The sequence below is a fragment of the Rhinatrema bivittatum genome, chromosome 13 (genome assembly GCF_901001135.1).
Source record: "Rhinatrema bivittatum chromosome 13, aRhiBiv1.1, whole genome shotgun sequence".
NCBI classification, from domain to species: Eukaryota; Metazoa; Chordata; class Amphibia; order Gymnophiona; family Rhinatrematidae; genus Rhinatrema; species Rhinatrema bivittatum.
The window spans coordinates 58,023,210-58,041,428 of NC_042627.1; the positions used below are offsets into that span (position 1 = coordinate 58,023,210).

An 18,219-nucleotide genomic window follows, 5' to 3' on the forward strand; every position below is an offset into this window, starting at 1 on the left:
CCTATATCGGAGCACCTTGCGCAGCAAGCGCAAAGCGCAAATCCTCTGAGAGCTCGCCCGAATCCGAAGAATCGATTTCCGAAGTCCCTGGACCGGGGCCCCTCCGAGGGGGCCTCCCCCGCCGCACCCCACTGCCGTCGGGGAGAGCTCAGGGGGCAAAACCGAGGCCTCCACCGTTTCGCGTGAGACTACCCGGCCGGTGGACAAAATGGCCGCCACTCCCGCGGAAACCGGGGGAAAGAACCAGGAGGCCTGTCAGGGGCCCCACCCCCCTGCGACGGCGATCGTGCCACCCGGGAACGGGTCCCCGAGGTGCCCCCGATGATCCCTCGTCTCCCGGGACACAGGCCGAGCAAAGGCCGTCCCGGGAGAGACGCGCGCGCGCCGAGCCGCAGGCCCTGCACTGCGAGCCGCGCGGCATCGAGAAAATCGCGGGAAAACAAAGGACGCGCCGAAAAACACTGAGGGGGCTGAAGAAAAGAAAAAAATCACCGCGGCGAAATCGGCGACCTCCCCCCTGCCGACGACGCCCCCCCCCCGAGCGGGACGGGACGGAGCGCAACGCCAGGCAACGGAGAGCCGACAGAAACAAAAGTCAAACACTTTTTTTTTTTTTTTTTTACAGAAAACGCTTGTCCCTGGTACTGAAAAAGCCCTCTGTCCTGCAGGGGTGAGTGAACCGGGCTCCCGGTGTCACCCCTGACGCTGCTACTAGACCAGCCGGGTCCTCGACCCTAGCAGCGGCCTCCACCTGGGGAGGGTAGTCCCCTCAGGACCTCTCAACTCCCAGGGAGGCAGGGCAACCGGGACTAAAATTAACCAAATTAAACAAAAAACCCAATTTACAGAAAAAAACCAAATAGGCCTAATAGAAAATAAAACCCAAAAAGCGAACCTGACTAACAACCAGAATCAGGCCCGACAGGGCTGTGACCGGACCTGCACCACCTACTGGAGACAGAGTAAGACTGAGGGGCTGTGACTGGCACAGGGGCATATATGGCTCCGCCCACAAGTTTTAGTCTGTCTCCATCTACTGGTGCGGAGTCACAACCCAGGTGTCCTGGACTGATCCTGGTACGTACAGGGAATCATATTTTATGCACAGAAAACATGATTTGAGTACACAAAAACATGTTTCTACACACAAAATCCTGACTACAGGTCCTGGCACCAGAACTCCAGCTTCTGTCCATAGACTAACATTAGCCTGGAAACTTTATTTCACCTCAGACTAGGAGTTAAGTTTACAATGCTAAGAAAACATGAGGTAAGCCAGCACATCTCTCTGCACTGGGTGATAATAGCTAATGCCATCATTATCAGGGGATTTTGAGAAGGTGCTCGCTGCGCAAAACTGCGAGTTAAACTCTGCGCTCTGCTGAACAAACCTTATTACATCAACCCCGAGGTTTGGAGTGAGTGGTTTTGTTATTTCCAAAGTGTCTGGTAGCGAGGAGTTTGTTTTTACCAAGGCAACTCCAAAATGTATATATTATGCACATTGAGAGAATGTCTGGAGGGAAGGGGGAGAGAATGCCTGGAAGGGAGGAGAGATGGGGAATGGAGAGAATGCCTGGAGGGAGTGAGAGAGAGAGGACAGATTGGATGGAGGGAGGATAGTATGTTTGAAGAAGGAGGGAATGCCAGGAGGGAGGAGAGAGAATGGATAGAGGGAGGGAGAAAGTGGGAGAATGCATGGAGGAAGGGGGAGAGAGAGTGGATGGAGGGAAGTGGGGGAAAAAGGGAGGATATATGAGCAGTGGGAGTGCCATCACTCAGGCCGATGCAATATCAGCGCGTAGAAAGTGGACGCTCAATGCTGAGCGTCCACTTTCCTAACACGCTCCCAACCACCTCTCCTGGGCACCCAATGTCATATTTAAACGACCTGCTGTGCTAAAAAGGATGCGCTAGGGAAAATTGTATGTCCTTAGCACGTCCTTGGCATCGGGTGCATAGGAGACGTGGCTGGGCGCCCAGCGGTTGACTTGACAGCAGTCTGGGTCAGAGCCGGAGCTTCAGTATCTGAATTCGGGAATCCGAGGTCCTTACCATAAAACTGTCTTTGCTAGACTGCAACTCTCCCTCCCGGCCAGGAAACCCTGCTGGAGACCCTCCTCCGGCAGGGCTGTTCCCGACTGGTCTTTTTTACTGACATTTGTCAGTGAAAAGGACCAATCCCCTTTTAGGATAGCCTTCTGATGTTTAATATTAATTTATTCACTCCTTCACTTATTGCCGATTGGTCCGTTCACTGTCACATGTCAGTGAAAGGACCAATCGCCTTTCAGAAGGTGGTCCTAAAAGGGGATTGGTCCTTTTCACTGACAAATGTCAGTGAAAAGGACCAATCGAGAACAGCCCTGCTGGAGGAAGGTCTCTTCGGTAGGGGTTCCTAGCCGGGGTGGAGAAGATTTGCAGTCTGGTAAGGTCCTCGGACTGCTTGGCCCATCAGGCCAGACCTTGAAGGTGGTCAGACCATTTAAAAAAAATTTTTAAATCTTTCTCCTTTTTATGTTCCTCCGACTTAATGTCATCACTTTTTGGGCTCCTCCAAAGTTAATGCCTGCTCAGGGCAGGCGTTAATTCTCGAGAGTAAAAATGGGCACATCAGGGGAAATGGCTAAGAGCGCTCATCAACATGAATTTGCATGTAATGAGCACTATTAGCTACGGCATTTTGGTCATGCTAACCCCCGTTTTGCATTTGGGGTTATGGATGCACGCCCAAAACGCACGTTGAACCGTGCACTGCAGCCAGTGCATGACATTGCATTGGCCTATTTCCCTAGAGCTGGTCCTGATCTAGGTAAATGCCTAGAAAGCTAATTCAATAAAACTAGAATTGTCCAGTACACTGTTCCATGTAGGAAGGCACATGGTATTGTCTTGGTAGTTCATTCAAGTCAGCTTTTGCATTTAATGATCCAATTGTGCTTTAAACCCTTGCTGTCAACCTCATAAGTGATCTGTGCATAGGTTTTATTTCTTGTCCCCAGGGATTCATCTGTTTACCCTTCATTTACTTCCTCTTTCCATAAAGAGCATCAGCAAGATACAGTAGTGTAAAGCAGTCAAGCATAGTTTGCAGACTCTACTTCCTAATGAAGCAGTTTCATGGCTGCCTTGGACATTACAGGATGACATGGGCTGGTGGCTTCCACTTCATTTCCTGTGTGCTGTGTTGCAGTTTTTTCTCACTGGCTGCTTGAGGCACAGTTCACTTCCAAAAGAAATGATAGGCAATTTGTTTTCCACATGGTAACAAATCAGATGGTGCACACTGTCAAATACATGATCCCTTGTCCTTACCTTTCAGAGAAAAAAAAAAGACAAGGTCTATTTGAGTTAATTTAAGCAAACAACATTGATGAATGGCAAACTGGCTACTCCAAAGAAAATAGATGTCACATGATTTTTCACATGATCAAACCCCCCCCCCCCCCCAAAATGGTTCTGAAGATTGTTAAAATCAAATGACTAACTGACAAGACAATCTCTTTAGGAAAGGAAGAATTACAAGTATGCGGAGGCAATGGGGCAAAAGCTGAAGTGGATCAGTATGTCAGGACTGACCCTGGTCAGGTAGTAACCCTATGCAGTAGATGTATAAGAGATTCAGGAAGAGGATCATGAGATGAGCAAAGAAGCATGCAGTTCTAACCTACACACACCTAACTATAATAAAGAGGAAAGTTGTCCTGTGCCTACATCACTGGTATGCAAATTGAGCTCCACCCCTTTCCCTGTACTCTCCAGCTCTGCCCCTCTATTGTCCAAGCCACTCTCTACAACCACTTATGGAAATTGAGCTCTGGCCTGCTCGCTTGCTCTCTGTAAATTGTTGAATCCGCTTTCTGCTACTACACAGTACATCCAAACTCAACGCACACTCTCTACTACCACTCACAGTTACACACTTCCTATACAGTATTTCCCTGTCCTTGGACAGGCTTTTATAAGTTACATATTAATCCGTTCCAACCAGGAAACACTATACAACAATTTATAAGCCTGTATTAAATGTTTGGAACAGATTAATGTGAAGGGATGCGTTTATTATGATCAGGGGTTCAACTGAATGATTTTATAAGTATAGTTACTTCAAATGAGCAGTCTGCATTTTTCAAATGTGTGTATAAACTTTGATTTATAATATGTATGAACTCCTATAGTGTTCAGTAAGTTGTTATGTGACTGTTACATTTGTACGTATGGGCGTGGTTATGAACGGATGAATGAGTGTGGTTTTTGCACATTATAATGTGGGTTACAACTGCATAGGGGAGGAGTTATTAAGAAGTGTATAGGCATATTTAGTGAGTACTAATGCAATATATTTATTTATTTATTTAGGGTTTTTATATACCGACATTCTCGATATACATATCAAATCAAGTCGGTTTCCATATAACAAAACTGTCGCCGGTAAGGCTTACATTAAACAATAGACAGTGTATTGAACAGAGAACGTGCGGCGTTCTCTGTTCAATACATGTAATCCTGTCCTTGCAATTTACTTTCAAAGACATTATGTTAAAATGTACATGCTGTTTTATATCCAAATAAAGTACTTTGTCAGATAAGTTTTAGGTTTAAAGGTGCTCACCTATTTTATTGTTCAAAACTGATAATAAACTTTGGTTTTAGATGTGAATATTCAACATCTGTGCTCTTTCCATTTTGGAGCTTTTTCCACTAGTGTTACATTGAGTACTTCCTATAATATTACATTGCCCCATTTCTTGTAGTTTATATAGAGAGGGAGATATATATATCACACAGAGCTAAGTAACTTACTATAAAGTACATTTGAATTTCTATTCATAGGGGACTCAAGTTTATGAATAAAAATGTTTACAATCCAAGTTCCAGACCAGAAGTGAGATGCCTATTGAAGGGTAACCAAGCCAGCCTTTCCATTTTCATTTCAGTGAATTGATCTAAAACTGATCTCTGCTGCGCATGTTGCCTCAGTCTTGTTTCCTAGAGGAGAGTTGGTATGACACCAGGCAAAAACACTTCAGGTCTGTTCTGGCTGGTTAGTAGTGACCCGGTACTATCCAGTATTTGATATTATTAATGAAGATCTATTGGACTCAATAAATGCTCCAAAAAGATTTTGGTGGTTTTTTCTTTTAATCCTATGGGATGCAGTAGATCTTTGGAAGAGTACTGCACAAGTGGTATATAAGAGATGTCCTTGTTTTTTCTTATAATGTTTTTATGTTTTGTGTTTTGTCTTTTTTTTTTTCTTCAGGGTAATGGTATTTTTTGTTGTTCCATGGATGTATATATGTATGTGTAGTTATGTTTGTGGGCCCTCATTAATGTATGAATTTTTGTTGCTCTTTATAGTTTATTATACTTTTGGTGGCTGGAAATGTATTATTTGTGATATATGTGATTTATTAGGTTTAACAATATGATATGGCTTTATTATTTTTGGAGTACTCTAGAAGTCCCAGGACCTCTCAATCAGCTGGATGCTGGAGCACCTTAGAGAAATAAGGGGAACAGAAAAGGAGTCAACCATTATCTTGGCATGTACCATGCCCCAAGTTAATAAAAGATAATTGTATTAATTATACTTTTCCTGTTAGGAAATGTCCCAGGGATACATTTAAATTCTGCTGCCTTTTGAGTAAACCAGGTACAAATAATTCCTAAAAATACACATTGAAGTGTTGCATAATACAATACATTTTTTATATACAGACTGCTATTATAGTATTTTTTATTGAAACTATAGTTTCACTGTGTGCTGTATTAATGCTCACAATAGCTTATTAAACAATAATAACTTCACTGACAAGCTAATAAAATGACATGTCATACATTTAGGACCTGATTCACTAAGCTTATTTCCCATAGACACAGATGGGAGAAAAGTCTTAGTGAATCAGGCAATTAATGCAGAATTTCATATCTTGCCAAATATTTTATGCACCTTAGGCCTAACGTTTTTATAAGACAAATTACTTCCTTAGAAACAAACGAGATGACTTTGAAACGTGCTAGATCAGTTGTTGGTCTAGAATACATTAGCCAGTATATACATCATTAAAATCTCTGCCACAATTGGCAGAGATTAGCTCCCTGGTGTTGCTATTAGCAGAGGTCAAAGGAAATCTGAATGTACCTAGCAATTGTCCCAGCAGATCAGGATCATGTACACTACTGAAAATGTTGAACTATAGTGTTTCTGTTTATTTGGGATGGTTGGTACTTGTGTTTTTATTGTTGAAGTCATGTAAGGAAAGCTGTATAGAAGTGTTTTAAAAAAAAAATCCTTGTGCAATGTGATCTGTGAATGCAGTCAGCCCAGCATCTCTCCAGAGCGTCAGTCACAAGGAGCGCATTGAATATACATTATACTGTGGGGAAAACGACTAGGAGCACCCTCCGGTTATATTAAACTATTTTTCTAGTTGTTTCTCTAACATATGTTTCGTATCTGCACTTAATAAAGTAGGGCATTTACCTTGCCCTCGGGATCAACCAATAAAAGATGTTTTGCTTGTCCTCCTTGTAATCCACTAAGTACATACTGGCAGAGTGAGGTGGCACTCTCTCGCACTAGAAAATCCCCATCGTTAACTAAGAGGCGCTCTGCTGCTTTTCTGCTTAGTCTGCCATGGTACCAGTCCTCTTGCCTCAGCTGTTGAGTTATTTGGGGAGGACCACACATCGAGGCGCTGTTGTTGCTTGTAGTGACCTGCTGAACTGCCTCTGGTAATTCTGAAATGGTGCATATGAAAGACAACACAAAACAAGTTGTACTTGAAACTGTTTTTAAAACAAGAAGCAAATATACATACAAGTGATAAGGGTAGCCACATTATCCTATTGTTTTGACCCCTTTCAAGTAAAAGAAATAGCCAGCTCAGGGAAGGAGCTAATTATTTCTAATATGAGAAACTGTCCCAGGGAAAACAAATGATTATTTGGTTGGTTGAATGAGTTCACCAGGAAGTTTCAAAGTCCCACAAAATAGCAGGTGTTTCAGACCACCTAATAGATGAGGTATAAAAAACATAACCTGTGAAGGGTTCAGGATTGAGGGAGAGAGAATTTTCTGGAATCATGCTGTGAGCTCAGAAGGAAGGGTTCCTTTTATAGAAGAGCTAGTTAATGATGAAGAAGTGTAAATCAAAACCCCCAGTTTCCTGTGGCAAGCGTTAGAAAATTCTGTGGCGGAGTTTCTGAAATTCTGTAGCAATTCTGTGCCACATTTACTTGACTTTATAATGATTCTTCCCAGCCTCTATTGTGTATCTGGATAATTTATTTTGTTTTTTTTTTTAGTTTTTTTTGGGGGGGCGAGGGGAAGGAAGATCATCATGGCAATGGAATCTTAAGGATGGGGAAGGAGAGGGAGGGAAAATGGAAACTGAGATAGAAGAGGGGAAGGATTTGGAGGCAACCTCTCTCTTACTCCACCTGCCAGAGATCCCCCTTCATTCCTGCACCATCCCTCCCTCTCTTTCGGCCTGATACATCCTCACACACATCTCTACCTCTCAGTCAGTCTCTCTGGCTTTTCTTATTATTCAGATTGTTTGTCCAAGCTCACCATGATGGAACTGAGCAATCAGAGCATATTGCAGCCAGCCAGCTAGCAACAGCCATAATAGTTAAGATTTTGCAATTTCCATTGCAATGTATTTACAATAACATAATATTTACAAAAATACATTTCTTAATGTTTCATTAATGTCAATAGAATTCAAAGCAAGTCTGCAAGGTGTTAAGTAATCCTGCACAAGCCCCTGCCCATTCCTGCAGTGTTCATGAAGAAGAGATGCTGGTTTGAAATCATTTAGGGACTTTTTATCAAGGTCTTTTCCCATAGACCCAGAATAGGAGAAAAGCCTTAGTGAATGAGGACCTTAGTTTGTGATGTAAGTTCAACTAATGCAGTGTGTATTTTAGAACAACTTATGGGTTGTTGTTTTTTTTTAATTTAAATGTTATTTAGATTTATTCACAATCCAGGAAAAAAAAACAAGGTAATAAAATAATTTCAAATGTACATCATTACCACAATTTTACACAATATCTCAAAGTCCACATTAAGCTTGGGGGGAGAAAAAGAAATACAAGTAATTGGTTAAGGAAAAATTGTTATTTTTAGTAGTGGGAAAAAGTAGAACAAAGCAGTTTTAAGTTTGATTCTATAAAAGCAGTGACATTCAAAGCTGCAGAATGTAGCACTTTTTTTTCTTTTAAATACATACACTACTCGATTTTGCAGAGGAACCCCACAGCAACAGAGAGGTTTCCTCACGGTAATCAGGAAGAACTGGGTTACAATATCAGATCTAGTGGTGAGCTATTAATAGCAGATGCATCATCTTTTAATATCTGCCATCTGCTAAATGAAATATTGAATAAGATGTAGTAGAAAGTAATCTATATGATATTGATCTCATGTGCCAATGACACAACCAATAGAATTCCTTTAGCTTGTATAAACCATTTAAAATATTTTTCCAGTCCATATATTCATCTACATGTAAGGAACAGAAATCTGACTTGATTTTCATCAACATATTGCAGTTTCCCAATCCTCCCCTGGAGGCATCCATATCCAGTCAGGTTTTCAGGACTGTCACAATGTATATGCATGAGATAGATTTGCATACACTGGGTCTCCAATGTATGCAAATCTATCACATGCATATTCATTATGTATAACCTGAATATCTGACTGTTTTGGGGTGCCTCCAGGAGAGGATTGGGAAACTGACATATTGGACAGGAAAATAAAACAAAGAAAACATAATTTGGAAAAACTTCTATGGCTAAATTCCTTGGTACCAGTTGGATTTGTCCTCTTTTTTTTTAAAATGCATGCTGTTCATTCCACAGAGGGATGCATTTTTAATAGGGCACCTGACTGCTAAAGGATCCACTTATTTTTAAACCTGAACCAAATGAGCCACTCAATGTACTGCCTGCACCCTCAGACCTTCAATCAAGCCTCTTGCTACATTCAGGTTAAAATTCCACCCTAGCAGAACTTCTTGGACTGGCTGTGGTGCTTCCATTGGTGATTCCTCTGGTATCCCCTCAGCACTCTCTGGCCACTCACCCATGCCGGTCACTGGCTCCTCTGTAGCCTCACTTGCTGGGGCCTCCTCAGTGCCACCTTCTTGATTTTCCATGGTTCCTTCCTCTGAATTCTCCGCACCTCTCACTTGGCACTTCATCTCCTCTCTCACTGGCCTTTTCATGCCCTCTTTCTCTTTGGGTTTCTCATGGGAGCTGTTTCTGGACTCCTGGTAGTGTTTGGGCACTCTACAGGGTTTTCATCAGGACCTTCTGTTGTGACACCTTCTGATTGATCGGTGCTGTAGCCCACTAGCCACTCAATACTGCCTCCTCCTGGGCAGTCTGTATCACCCTCTCTAGGGCTCTCTGTGACACCTCTTCACCACCCCCTTCTCTGGGCTTCTCACGGGAGCTGTTTCTAGACTCCCAGTAGTGTTTGGGCACCCTACAGGGTCTTCTTCAGCACCTCCTGTAGTGTCAGCCTGCTGCCACAACTCAATCATTCCACGGCACATCTCTGGCAGCAACTCATTCAGTTCCTCCAGGAATTGGTGGCACACCTTATCCAGCTAGTCTAGGTATGCACTTTCTTGCCTGGCCTGGACTCTTGGGGTGGGTTCCCTTGCTCCATTACTCCTTAAACTGAAGAGTAGCTTGCTTGCTGGAAAAGGGCCCTACCTTGTTCCCATTCACCACCTTCAGCCAACTCTGGCAACTTTTCCAGGGCAATACTTTGCTCAGAACAGCCTTGCTACACCACTGTTTTACTCACTTTTCTTTCTGAAGGCAAAAAAAGTTAATAAACAATAAAGCCTGCATAACCAGCAGTAACTTAAATCACTTTTCATTCCCCAACTACCTCCAGCAGAGCTTTTCTCTTTAACCGGTTTAAACCTACCATTTTCTTTCCCTGCAACCAGGCTCACTCACAGTTTCCTCTCTACCTGAAACTTTTTTTTCTTCGGAGCAGCTTCTGAGCCACACCCTTTCACAAGCCACCGTGCTCTGTGCATCCCTGTGCTCGGTACTTTGTTTTAGAGCCACAGGCCTCCCTGTGTTCTGTACTTCATTTTAGAATCACAGGTCCTCTTCACAACACTCTGTACTCCAAACAGACACTTTCTACTTCTGCAAACGTTTGGCCTCCAAACTGCTTCTGGCAGGTCACACATACACCAAACTTTTCTTTGGAGGCTGGGTTTTCCTATGTACTAGGTTTAGAGAAAAAAAATCCCATGCATGACACCCTCTGTGGAAATGAGCAGTGATTCCCTGACACAAACCTGGACTGACTCCAGCTTTTCTTAAAACACTTTGTCTTTATTCGCCACTTTAACATATACACATTAATAGACTGCCTTTACTTTCAGAACAGTGTACTCTAATTACTCATAGTTAGTACCGCTTCCCTCAGTATATAGTGTATGGACAGTGATATTCTACAGGAGCTGCCTTCTTCCTGGAGACCTGGGCCTGGTCTGACCATCCCCACTTGAATCCCAGCTCTTATTCCTCCCCTGCTGGGCCCCGCTCACAGCGCTCTGTCTCAGAAAGGGAATTAAAGGGAACTAGGCACGTAGCCTGCTCCTGCACTGGTTTAAGGGGGAACATAGAGGCACTCCTCACACCCATCTAGTATTGTGGCTAGAAAGGCTAGAAATATTTTAAATAAAAAAAAAATATGGATATATCCTTATCCATTTATAACAATATAATTGAGGCACATTAACTGTATATCTACTGCATGTGTACTTCCAACCGTTCACTGCATAAATAGAGAAGCTGCAAACACCTGTACCAGTCGTTCCACTATATAAGAAGACTAAAACCTCTACTAATGATTAACAATTTTCGTGCGGTTATACAAGCAATGATATTCGCAAGCACAGATTATTGTAACTCCCTGCTTTTAGGACTACCCCAATCTATAATTCAGCCTCTGCAAATATTGCAAAATTCTGCTGCCAGAATTTTGGCAGGCAAAAAAAAGAGTGACCACATTACAGGAACACTTGCTGAACTCCATTGGCTTCCAATCGAACAAAGAATACAATATAAGGCACTTTGTATAAATCCATAAACTAATCCACGATGAAAAAGCCGACTGGCTTAACACAGCTCTGCGCGTGCATGTACCACAAAGAAACCTGAGATCTGCAAATAAAGCTCTACTAACTGTTCCCTCTGTCAAATCAGCACATCTCACGCAAGTAAGGGAAAGAGCACTGTCATGGCTGGTCCTGTACTATGGACCACCATGCCACTCGAAATAAGACTACAGAGAAATTTGAAATTATTCAAAACTAATCTGAAAACCTGGCTTTTTAAACAAGCATTTTATAAAGATAAAGAGAAGGAGAAAAATAGTTGATAGATAAGGATGCACCAAGCTATAAATTGTTATTAGTAACCTACAAAAGCATATTAATGTTAAAATCAAACTGCCTAATTTATTCCTAACAATCAGGATTAATTTACTAAATTAGTTTATTATTTTAAATTGTTACTGTACTATGATGGCACATGATTAATTTGTAATCTATACCACCCATATTTCTCTTTATCGTGCCCTTCTGTAAACCGTTGTGATGGTTATTTAACTTAACGACGGTATAGAAACGTTTTTAAATAAATAAATAATAACATTTAAAACAGGAAAGGAGAACTTTATTTTTTGCAGGTCCATCTGGCATATTTACTTACGACGATTCTGGTATGCTGGTAGTTTATATACTTTGCTTAGAAGGCCTAATGGTGGCACGAGGACCGGAGTTCATCATCTTGAGTTAGGTTAAACTTTCTAATTATTATCTGATCTTAGTACAGACGTACTTGTATGATGCTGTGGGCTTCCATATATCTGTGCGACTACAGCACTCTTAGGACACACTTTGTCTGGCAGAGTTTGAGTGTTCATGTAACAGGGGTCATCAAAAAGATCAGATCTGCATTTAGAAGTCAGTAATGTTATATCTTCCTTTGTCTTCGGTGACTGTTCACCAGAGTTACCTGCAATTGCAGATGATACACATTTTAAAATGTGTAAGTTTTTATATTTGTATTTGAAAATAAATATAAGCTACATTTTTCATGTTATTTGCACAGCTTACAATATGTATAGTAGCAATTCTTTTAACATACATGGAAGACAAGCAGATGAATTGATTAACATATTTTCATGTTTCAGCTCCAATGTTTAATAATCTGATTATCCTAAAAATACACTCACTGGACAGCTCTGTATGGGTTAGAATCACCCAAATTGAAGGATGAGGAGAGCCAAAAATCCTAATAGCTAAAGTCATAAAGAATGATAGTTATACAGCCCAAAAAATGTATTTCAAGTATATAGGAAGAGGACTCACCCACCACAGATGCAACATTAAAACCTACCACTCTGCTCTCAGACATACATTGCCACTGAATTCAGAAGCCCTCTGATTTAAATTATTTACTCCTATCAGGAATACTACCACAACTGCACGATTTCCATTACTTCCTATGGGAGAGAATGTCACCTTTTAAAAAAAATGTTATGCTTGGGGAAAATTAGGAAAACTAGCTAGCAGAAACCTGTTTTTCTTATGTTTATCAAATAACTCCACTAAAAACTTTTAACAACCTTCTCCTGTTTTGTGCTGAATTATGAATGTTATTTTATGTATCCCGCCTTGAACTTTACAACATGTAAGAACATTTTTTTCAATAAATAAATAAAATAAATGTTTTCATGCAAAAAGCCATTTTAAAGGGCCAGTTCTACATTTCCCTTTAGGATTAATAGCACTTGCCATGTATAAACACTTTGGTCTACATACTGACTGCATTCATACCATCTCTCTTATCCTAAAGTAATAATCTTCTTCTTTGCATTGACATCTTTATATCCTCATTTTCTCAGACTTAACACCTACACCACATACTTTCCAAATGCATATAAAGCCTTTATACACCTTTCATCTCCCACACAGACAGAACACATCCATGGCACTTCAGAGCTCCTACTTTAGGAAGTTCAGAAGGCCACATTTAAGTTTCCGGCAAAGACAGGGCAAAAAGTTGAAAGATCCTGCAAATCTATTTGTGTGCACAGTTATGAGACAACATATCATTTACCAAAGGATTTAATTTTCTGTAACTTCTGGAAAGGGAAAATTTCACAGAGAAAAATTGTGCAGCTTTTGCTCAGTTCTTAAACTTAGCCCTTTCAGGCAAGGTTTCCCACAATACTTTCTACTGAAGCTTTTGCTTATGGAATTATGGAACAAATATATAATTAATAATTCTATGTATACAATCCCGAGGCTTGAGTTATAAATTCTCTCTCTAATCCACCTAAATCCTACCCAAAAATCAGATGTGTTGTGCCAAAGGTGAAGACGTCAAACAAAATTTTAAAAAGTAAGGTGACCAGAAGACGATGGCTTTTAGAAAATAGAATTAAAATAATAACCAGGTGTAAACATGGAGAGGCACCAACCATAGAGAAAAAAGTATAAGAACGAAAAGTAAAAGAACCGCAAATAAAGGTAGATATAACCTAAACGGGGTTAAAATCATCTATCAAAAGAAGTTTAATAACTGTAAAACATGGTTTTTATAAAAAAAACCCATTTATGAACAACTTCAAGGGCACAAACAACCATAGATATATACGTGAAAAAAGTAAAAGCACAGATTAAAAAATAAAACAAGTTCTGACAGGATCTTGTTTCAGTACAAATGCCTACTTCAGAGATTAATTTAAAAATGTTGGGTGCAATGGTTGACGATCCTGGTCTCTGTATTTATTATTTTTAAAATGTCTTAGCCGCATACTCCACAGATTGTGGCTTACATCAAAACGTACCTAATCCAATCAATAAACATTAAAACTGCAAATATACTTTAAAAACAAGTTAAACACACTACTATACCATTATCTATACAGAACCAACCTCCATTTTTGCTGCACTCTTTCCACCCCACATAGCCTATGCTATTTCCTATAATACTCTGATCATATTATACCTCAAATGCTTTCTTAAAGAGCCATATTTTGTAATACTTTTTAAAACTTCTTAATTTCCACCACTGTGCGGAGTGGCTCCAGCACTGACTTCCACAAAGATGTCAATATTCGGTGCCACAAAAGAAAATTGAGCCAGATGGGGCATTCTGAGGAGGAGCTATTTATCCGGCTAACTTTAAGAAAGCCGGATATCTTCAGCCACATGGCCATGCCACTAAATATCTCAGCCAAATTAGCAAGATAAGTTTTTTTTGTGTTTTTTTAACTGATCATTGAGGCAATCCATAATATATCGGGCTTGGAGTGTGTCCGTCAGTGATCGCGGATGTTCAGCAGCCCGCCGATAGATGGCGCTAATTATATTGGGCTGCATGTTTCCCAGCCCGCAGATAGATGGTGCAAGCGGCTCAAACATGGCACAGGTAGGAAGGACAGCAGCCATCGCGGGAGAGGCAGAATATAGCAGAGGAGACCCTAGCATGCTGCGAACAGAGCGCGTCCCGTGGCACACGCTCCGTTCGCGACGAGGAGGAAGGCCTGGTGTGCCGTTCGTGGCGAAAAGGGAAGGCCCCATGTGCTGTGATCGGCACGCCCGGGCCTTCATCTTCGCCGCGAATGGAGCGTGTGCCGCAGGACGCGCTCCGTTCGCGGCAAGCTGGGGTCTCCGCTGCTATTTTCTGATCTAGGCTGCTATTTTATGATCACGCCGAAAATGGAAGGCCCCCATGTGTCGCGAATGGCGTGCCAGGCCTTCATCTTCCCCGCGAACGGCGCGCCAGGCCTTCATCTTTGCTACAAACGGCGCGGGACCCACAGCTTGCCAGTGAGAGATAATGTTTGTCAGGGAGGGGAGGGTGTGAGAGAGCAGGAGGGTGTGAGAGAGCATGGGGGGGATGCCGGTGAGAGACAATGTGTGTGTGAAAGAGGGGGGTGACAGAGAGCATGGTTGGTGAGGGGTGGTGGGGAGGCTGTGAGAGAGCTTGGGGGGGGGGGGAATGCCGGTGCGAGAGAATGTATGTGAGAGAGGGGGGGTGACAGCATGGTTGGTGAGAGGGGGTGGGGAGGGTGTGAGAGCATGGGAGGTAAAAGAGGGTGGGTGGGGGGATGCTTGAGTGTGGGTTTCAGAGAGAGGGAGGGAGAGTCTGGTGAGAGAGAAGAGGGGGTGTGTGGGAGTGCGAGAGACAGCTTGGTTGGTAAGAGGGGGAGTGCGCGGGATGCTTGACTGTGGGTTTCAGAGAGGGCCCCCTATGAGGGGATATGTGTGTCTGTGCCAGAGAGTGAGGGAGCCTGGATGAGGGTGTGTGTATGTGGAAGGGACACTTACAGTGAATTTCTAGGGAAATTCAGCTCAAAACAAGAGCAGATGTGCCAAAAAAGGCTCACCGCCCGGGTGTAGAACAGGTACAGTTGCTAGTACTTCTATCAAGCAGTTGTCAGAATGCCCTTTCTATTTACTAAGTACAGCAAAATGCCTTAGAGAACAATTTTCAAAATAATTTTTGTGGGTAAACCACCATTTGACCCGCAGAAAATTATTTATTTTTAATTTTTATATACCGAGGTTCTTGTATGAAATACCAATCACTCCGGTTTACATAAAACAGTGAAACACCCAAAACAGGGGTAGGGGCTTTACATAGAACAATAGAACAATTAATGGGCCATTTGTAAATTCCCTACCTCAATGCAGCTAAAATTGCATGTGTCTTTCTGCACCGTGTGTATCTTAGTTGCATTAAGACGAGGTGTTCATGTCAGGGGAGGACATTTGTGCTCATAGATTGCATTTTCAAATTTATATTCATAATTTTGAAGTGGATTTCCCTCCGCACAGAATGTAGGCACGTACTGCATGTAATTTTGTACGTACAACAATATGCTTTGGCGGTTGGTGCAAAAGCCTGCAGGTAAAAATTATGTGCTGTATTTGCACTAATAAGGTCAATAATCTAAGTCATTTCCTTGAAAAAACAGTGTGTTCCGTGTGGAAATGACCAATCCCATCTGCACGTGCAGATAGGACAGGTCTGGAAGAGGGCTGGGGAGGAGTTAACATTTACATGTGCGCTTTTGAATTTTCAAAAGTATGCACATATCTTTTCCTAGAAAAGTTTGTACACACACGGCAGGTATAGGTCTGTGCTCATACTTTTTCTGAGCCCGTTCTCAAAGGGATGGTTTTCCCTTTGAAAACTAATGTAATATCTGTGGGTAAAAACAAGTACCTGCAGGCTTTATGCCTTATGCTTTATGCTTCTGCATACAGTTTGAAAGTTGCCCTCTTAATGGCTATCTATATGAGAATGTATTTTTGTAATGAGGGTAAGAGCTAATGATTCAATACCAGTGTAAACATCTTTTTGGAGATGCTGATATAACTATGAAAGCTCGTATCTTGGTGGACCACAAATACATTTTCCTCTAATTCTTTTCTTTACTTTAAATCACTCTACATTTCAAGAAAAAACATGATTTTGAATATCTTTTCATTATTTACCTCAGCTATAACTTCTGGCAGGCTTCTACTGACTGATAGATCTTTCACTGGTGGAAAAGTTGCTTTTGCTATTTTTTTTATTTAATTACTCGCTTTCTAAACCCAAGCTCAAGGCAACTTACAAATTTAGGAACAGTCTCAAAAGGCTTACAATCTATGCACCTGATGCAATAGAGGCTAAAGTGGCTTGCCCATGGTCACCAAGAGAGTCAATGGGAAAAGCCGGATTTGAGCCCTGCCTTTCCTGATTCTCACCTCACTGCACTAACCCCTAGGCTACTCCTCTACTTCAGCCTTAACTAACACTGACAGTTGAACTAATTTAGTGATACATTTAGGATTTATTATTTCAGTGGAAAAAAGAAATGCCACATACCTATAGTCTTGCGTTCTAAACAGTTTTCATATATATTGGTACATGTTGGATTATCAGTCTGTAAGAGCAATGTATTAAATATATATCAGATAAGTGCATTTTCTCTGAAAATATATGTATTTTGTGGGTAAACCACCATTTGACCTGGAGAAATGTGGACCAATTAAGTAAGTAGCAGTTTAATTGAAATCACTCTACAACAGTTATTTTGTACAAATATGACTGGCAAGGAACACATTATTACTTATTGTACTTATATTAACTGACATTTTATTTAGACTATAAGATAACATCTTATTTACTAGTGTTATTTGGATTGCAGTGTTGCTTAGCTACACCCACTATTGTTACGGTTCTAAATGGCACGTCCATGTTTAAATGAGGTTTTTACTCACATAGAGCCCAACTTTCAACATGGTACACAGTATACCATTTGCATGCTGCATGGTGGAATCTGCACAGTTTATAAAATACTGTGTATTTCTCCCCTGAAAGTACGCATCGTATGTTGTAGTGAATGCTTGTATTTGTAATACAAGTACACTTAGGAGTCCATTTTCAAAGAGGTTTCGCTCATAAAAATAACATGAGTAGCATGTATTTGCAGATATGCGGGCCAGGTAGGTGCCACCTGAGCGCCCATCTGGGTACCCACCCAGGCGCGCAAGCACGAACTGTATTCAGACAGTGTTTTGCGGCAGACTTGCATGTAGAAAAGTGTGCGAACGACACCTCGGTCTATCATGCAGTGCATGAGCAAAGCCTGAGAGTGCAGCCTAGCCAAAAGGCTGCTCAACTCGCCAAACTGCCACGATTGCCCAGGCACCCGTGGAGGTCGGAACAGACATTGGATTGGCGTGTTGAGGCTCGGAGAACAGAAGGGGAATAGAATCCCTAAAATTATCTCCCCTTCTTTTTTTTTTTTTTAATATTTGCTCTTTACCTGAGCTCAGCCCATCCTGGTCGAGTATAAAGTCGGTCTCCAGCTGCAGAGGGGAGAGGGCAAAGGCCTTCACCTCCATGCTCAGCTTCCTGCACCTGCTAGCTTCTCAGCTGTTTCTCGCTCTACAGCTAAGTCCAAACCGGAAAACCAGCTACCGGACCAAAGAACTCTACTGAGGGAGGGATCCGCAGATATCACCTCAGGAAAACTCAACGGAGGGGGAGAGACCATAAGATATCACCACAGGAGAGCAGAGCAAATTAATTTTCTTCTTTTCTCCTTCTAACTGAGAATACAGGCTGATGTCAGTGCACCACAATATATAATCTCAC

The 18,219-nt window shown here is 41.8% G+C and overlaps 1 protein-coding gene across 1 annotated transcript in view; it reads right to left on the reverse strand.

The window, feature by feature from the left end:
• Nucleotides 1-2,535: 2,535 nt before the first annotated feature.
• Nucleotides 2,536-18,219, reverse strand: part of LOC115075242 (SHC-transforming protein 4-like) — an 82,439-nt gene continuing 66,755 nt past the window's right edge. Inside the window, exons 9-12 of the mRNA XM_029575534.1 lie at nucleotides 16,945-17,002; nucleotides 11,893-12,069; nucleotides 6,488-6,744; nucleotides 2,536-3,315 (exon numbers count right to left, since the gene is read on the reverse strand). Coding sequence (XP_029431394.1) covers nucleotides 3,169-3,315; nucleotides 6,488-6,744; nucleotides 11,893-12,069; nucleotides 16,945-17,002 — 639 coding nt within the window. The 3' untranslated portion in view covers nucleotides 2,536-3,168. The remainder of the gene's footprint in view (nucleotides 3,316-6,487; nucleotides 6,745-11,892; nucleotides 12,070-16,944; nucleotides 17,003-18,219) is intronic.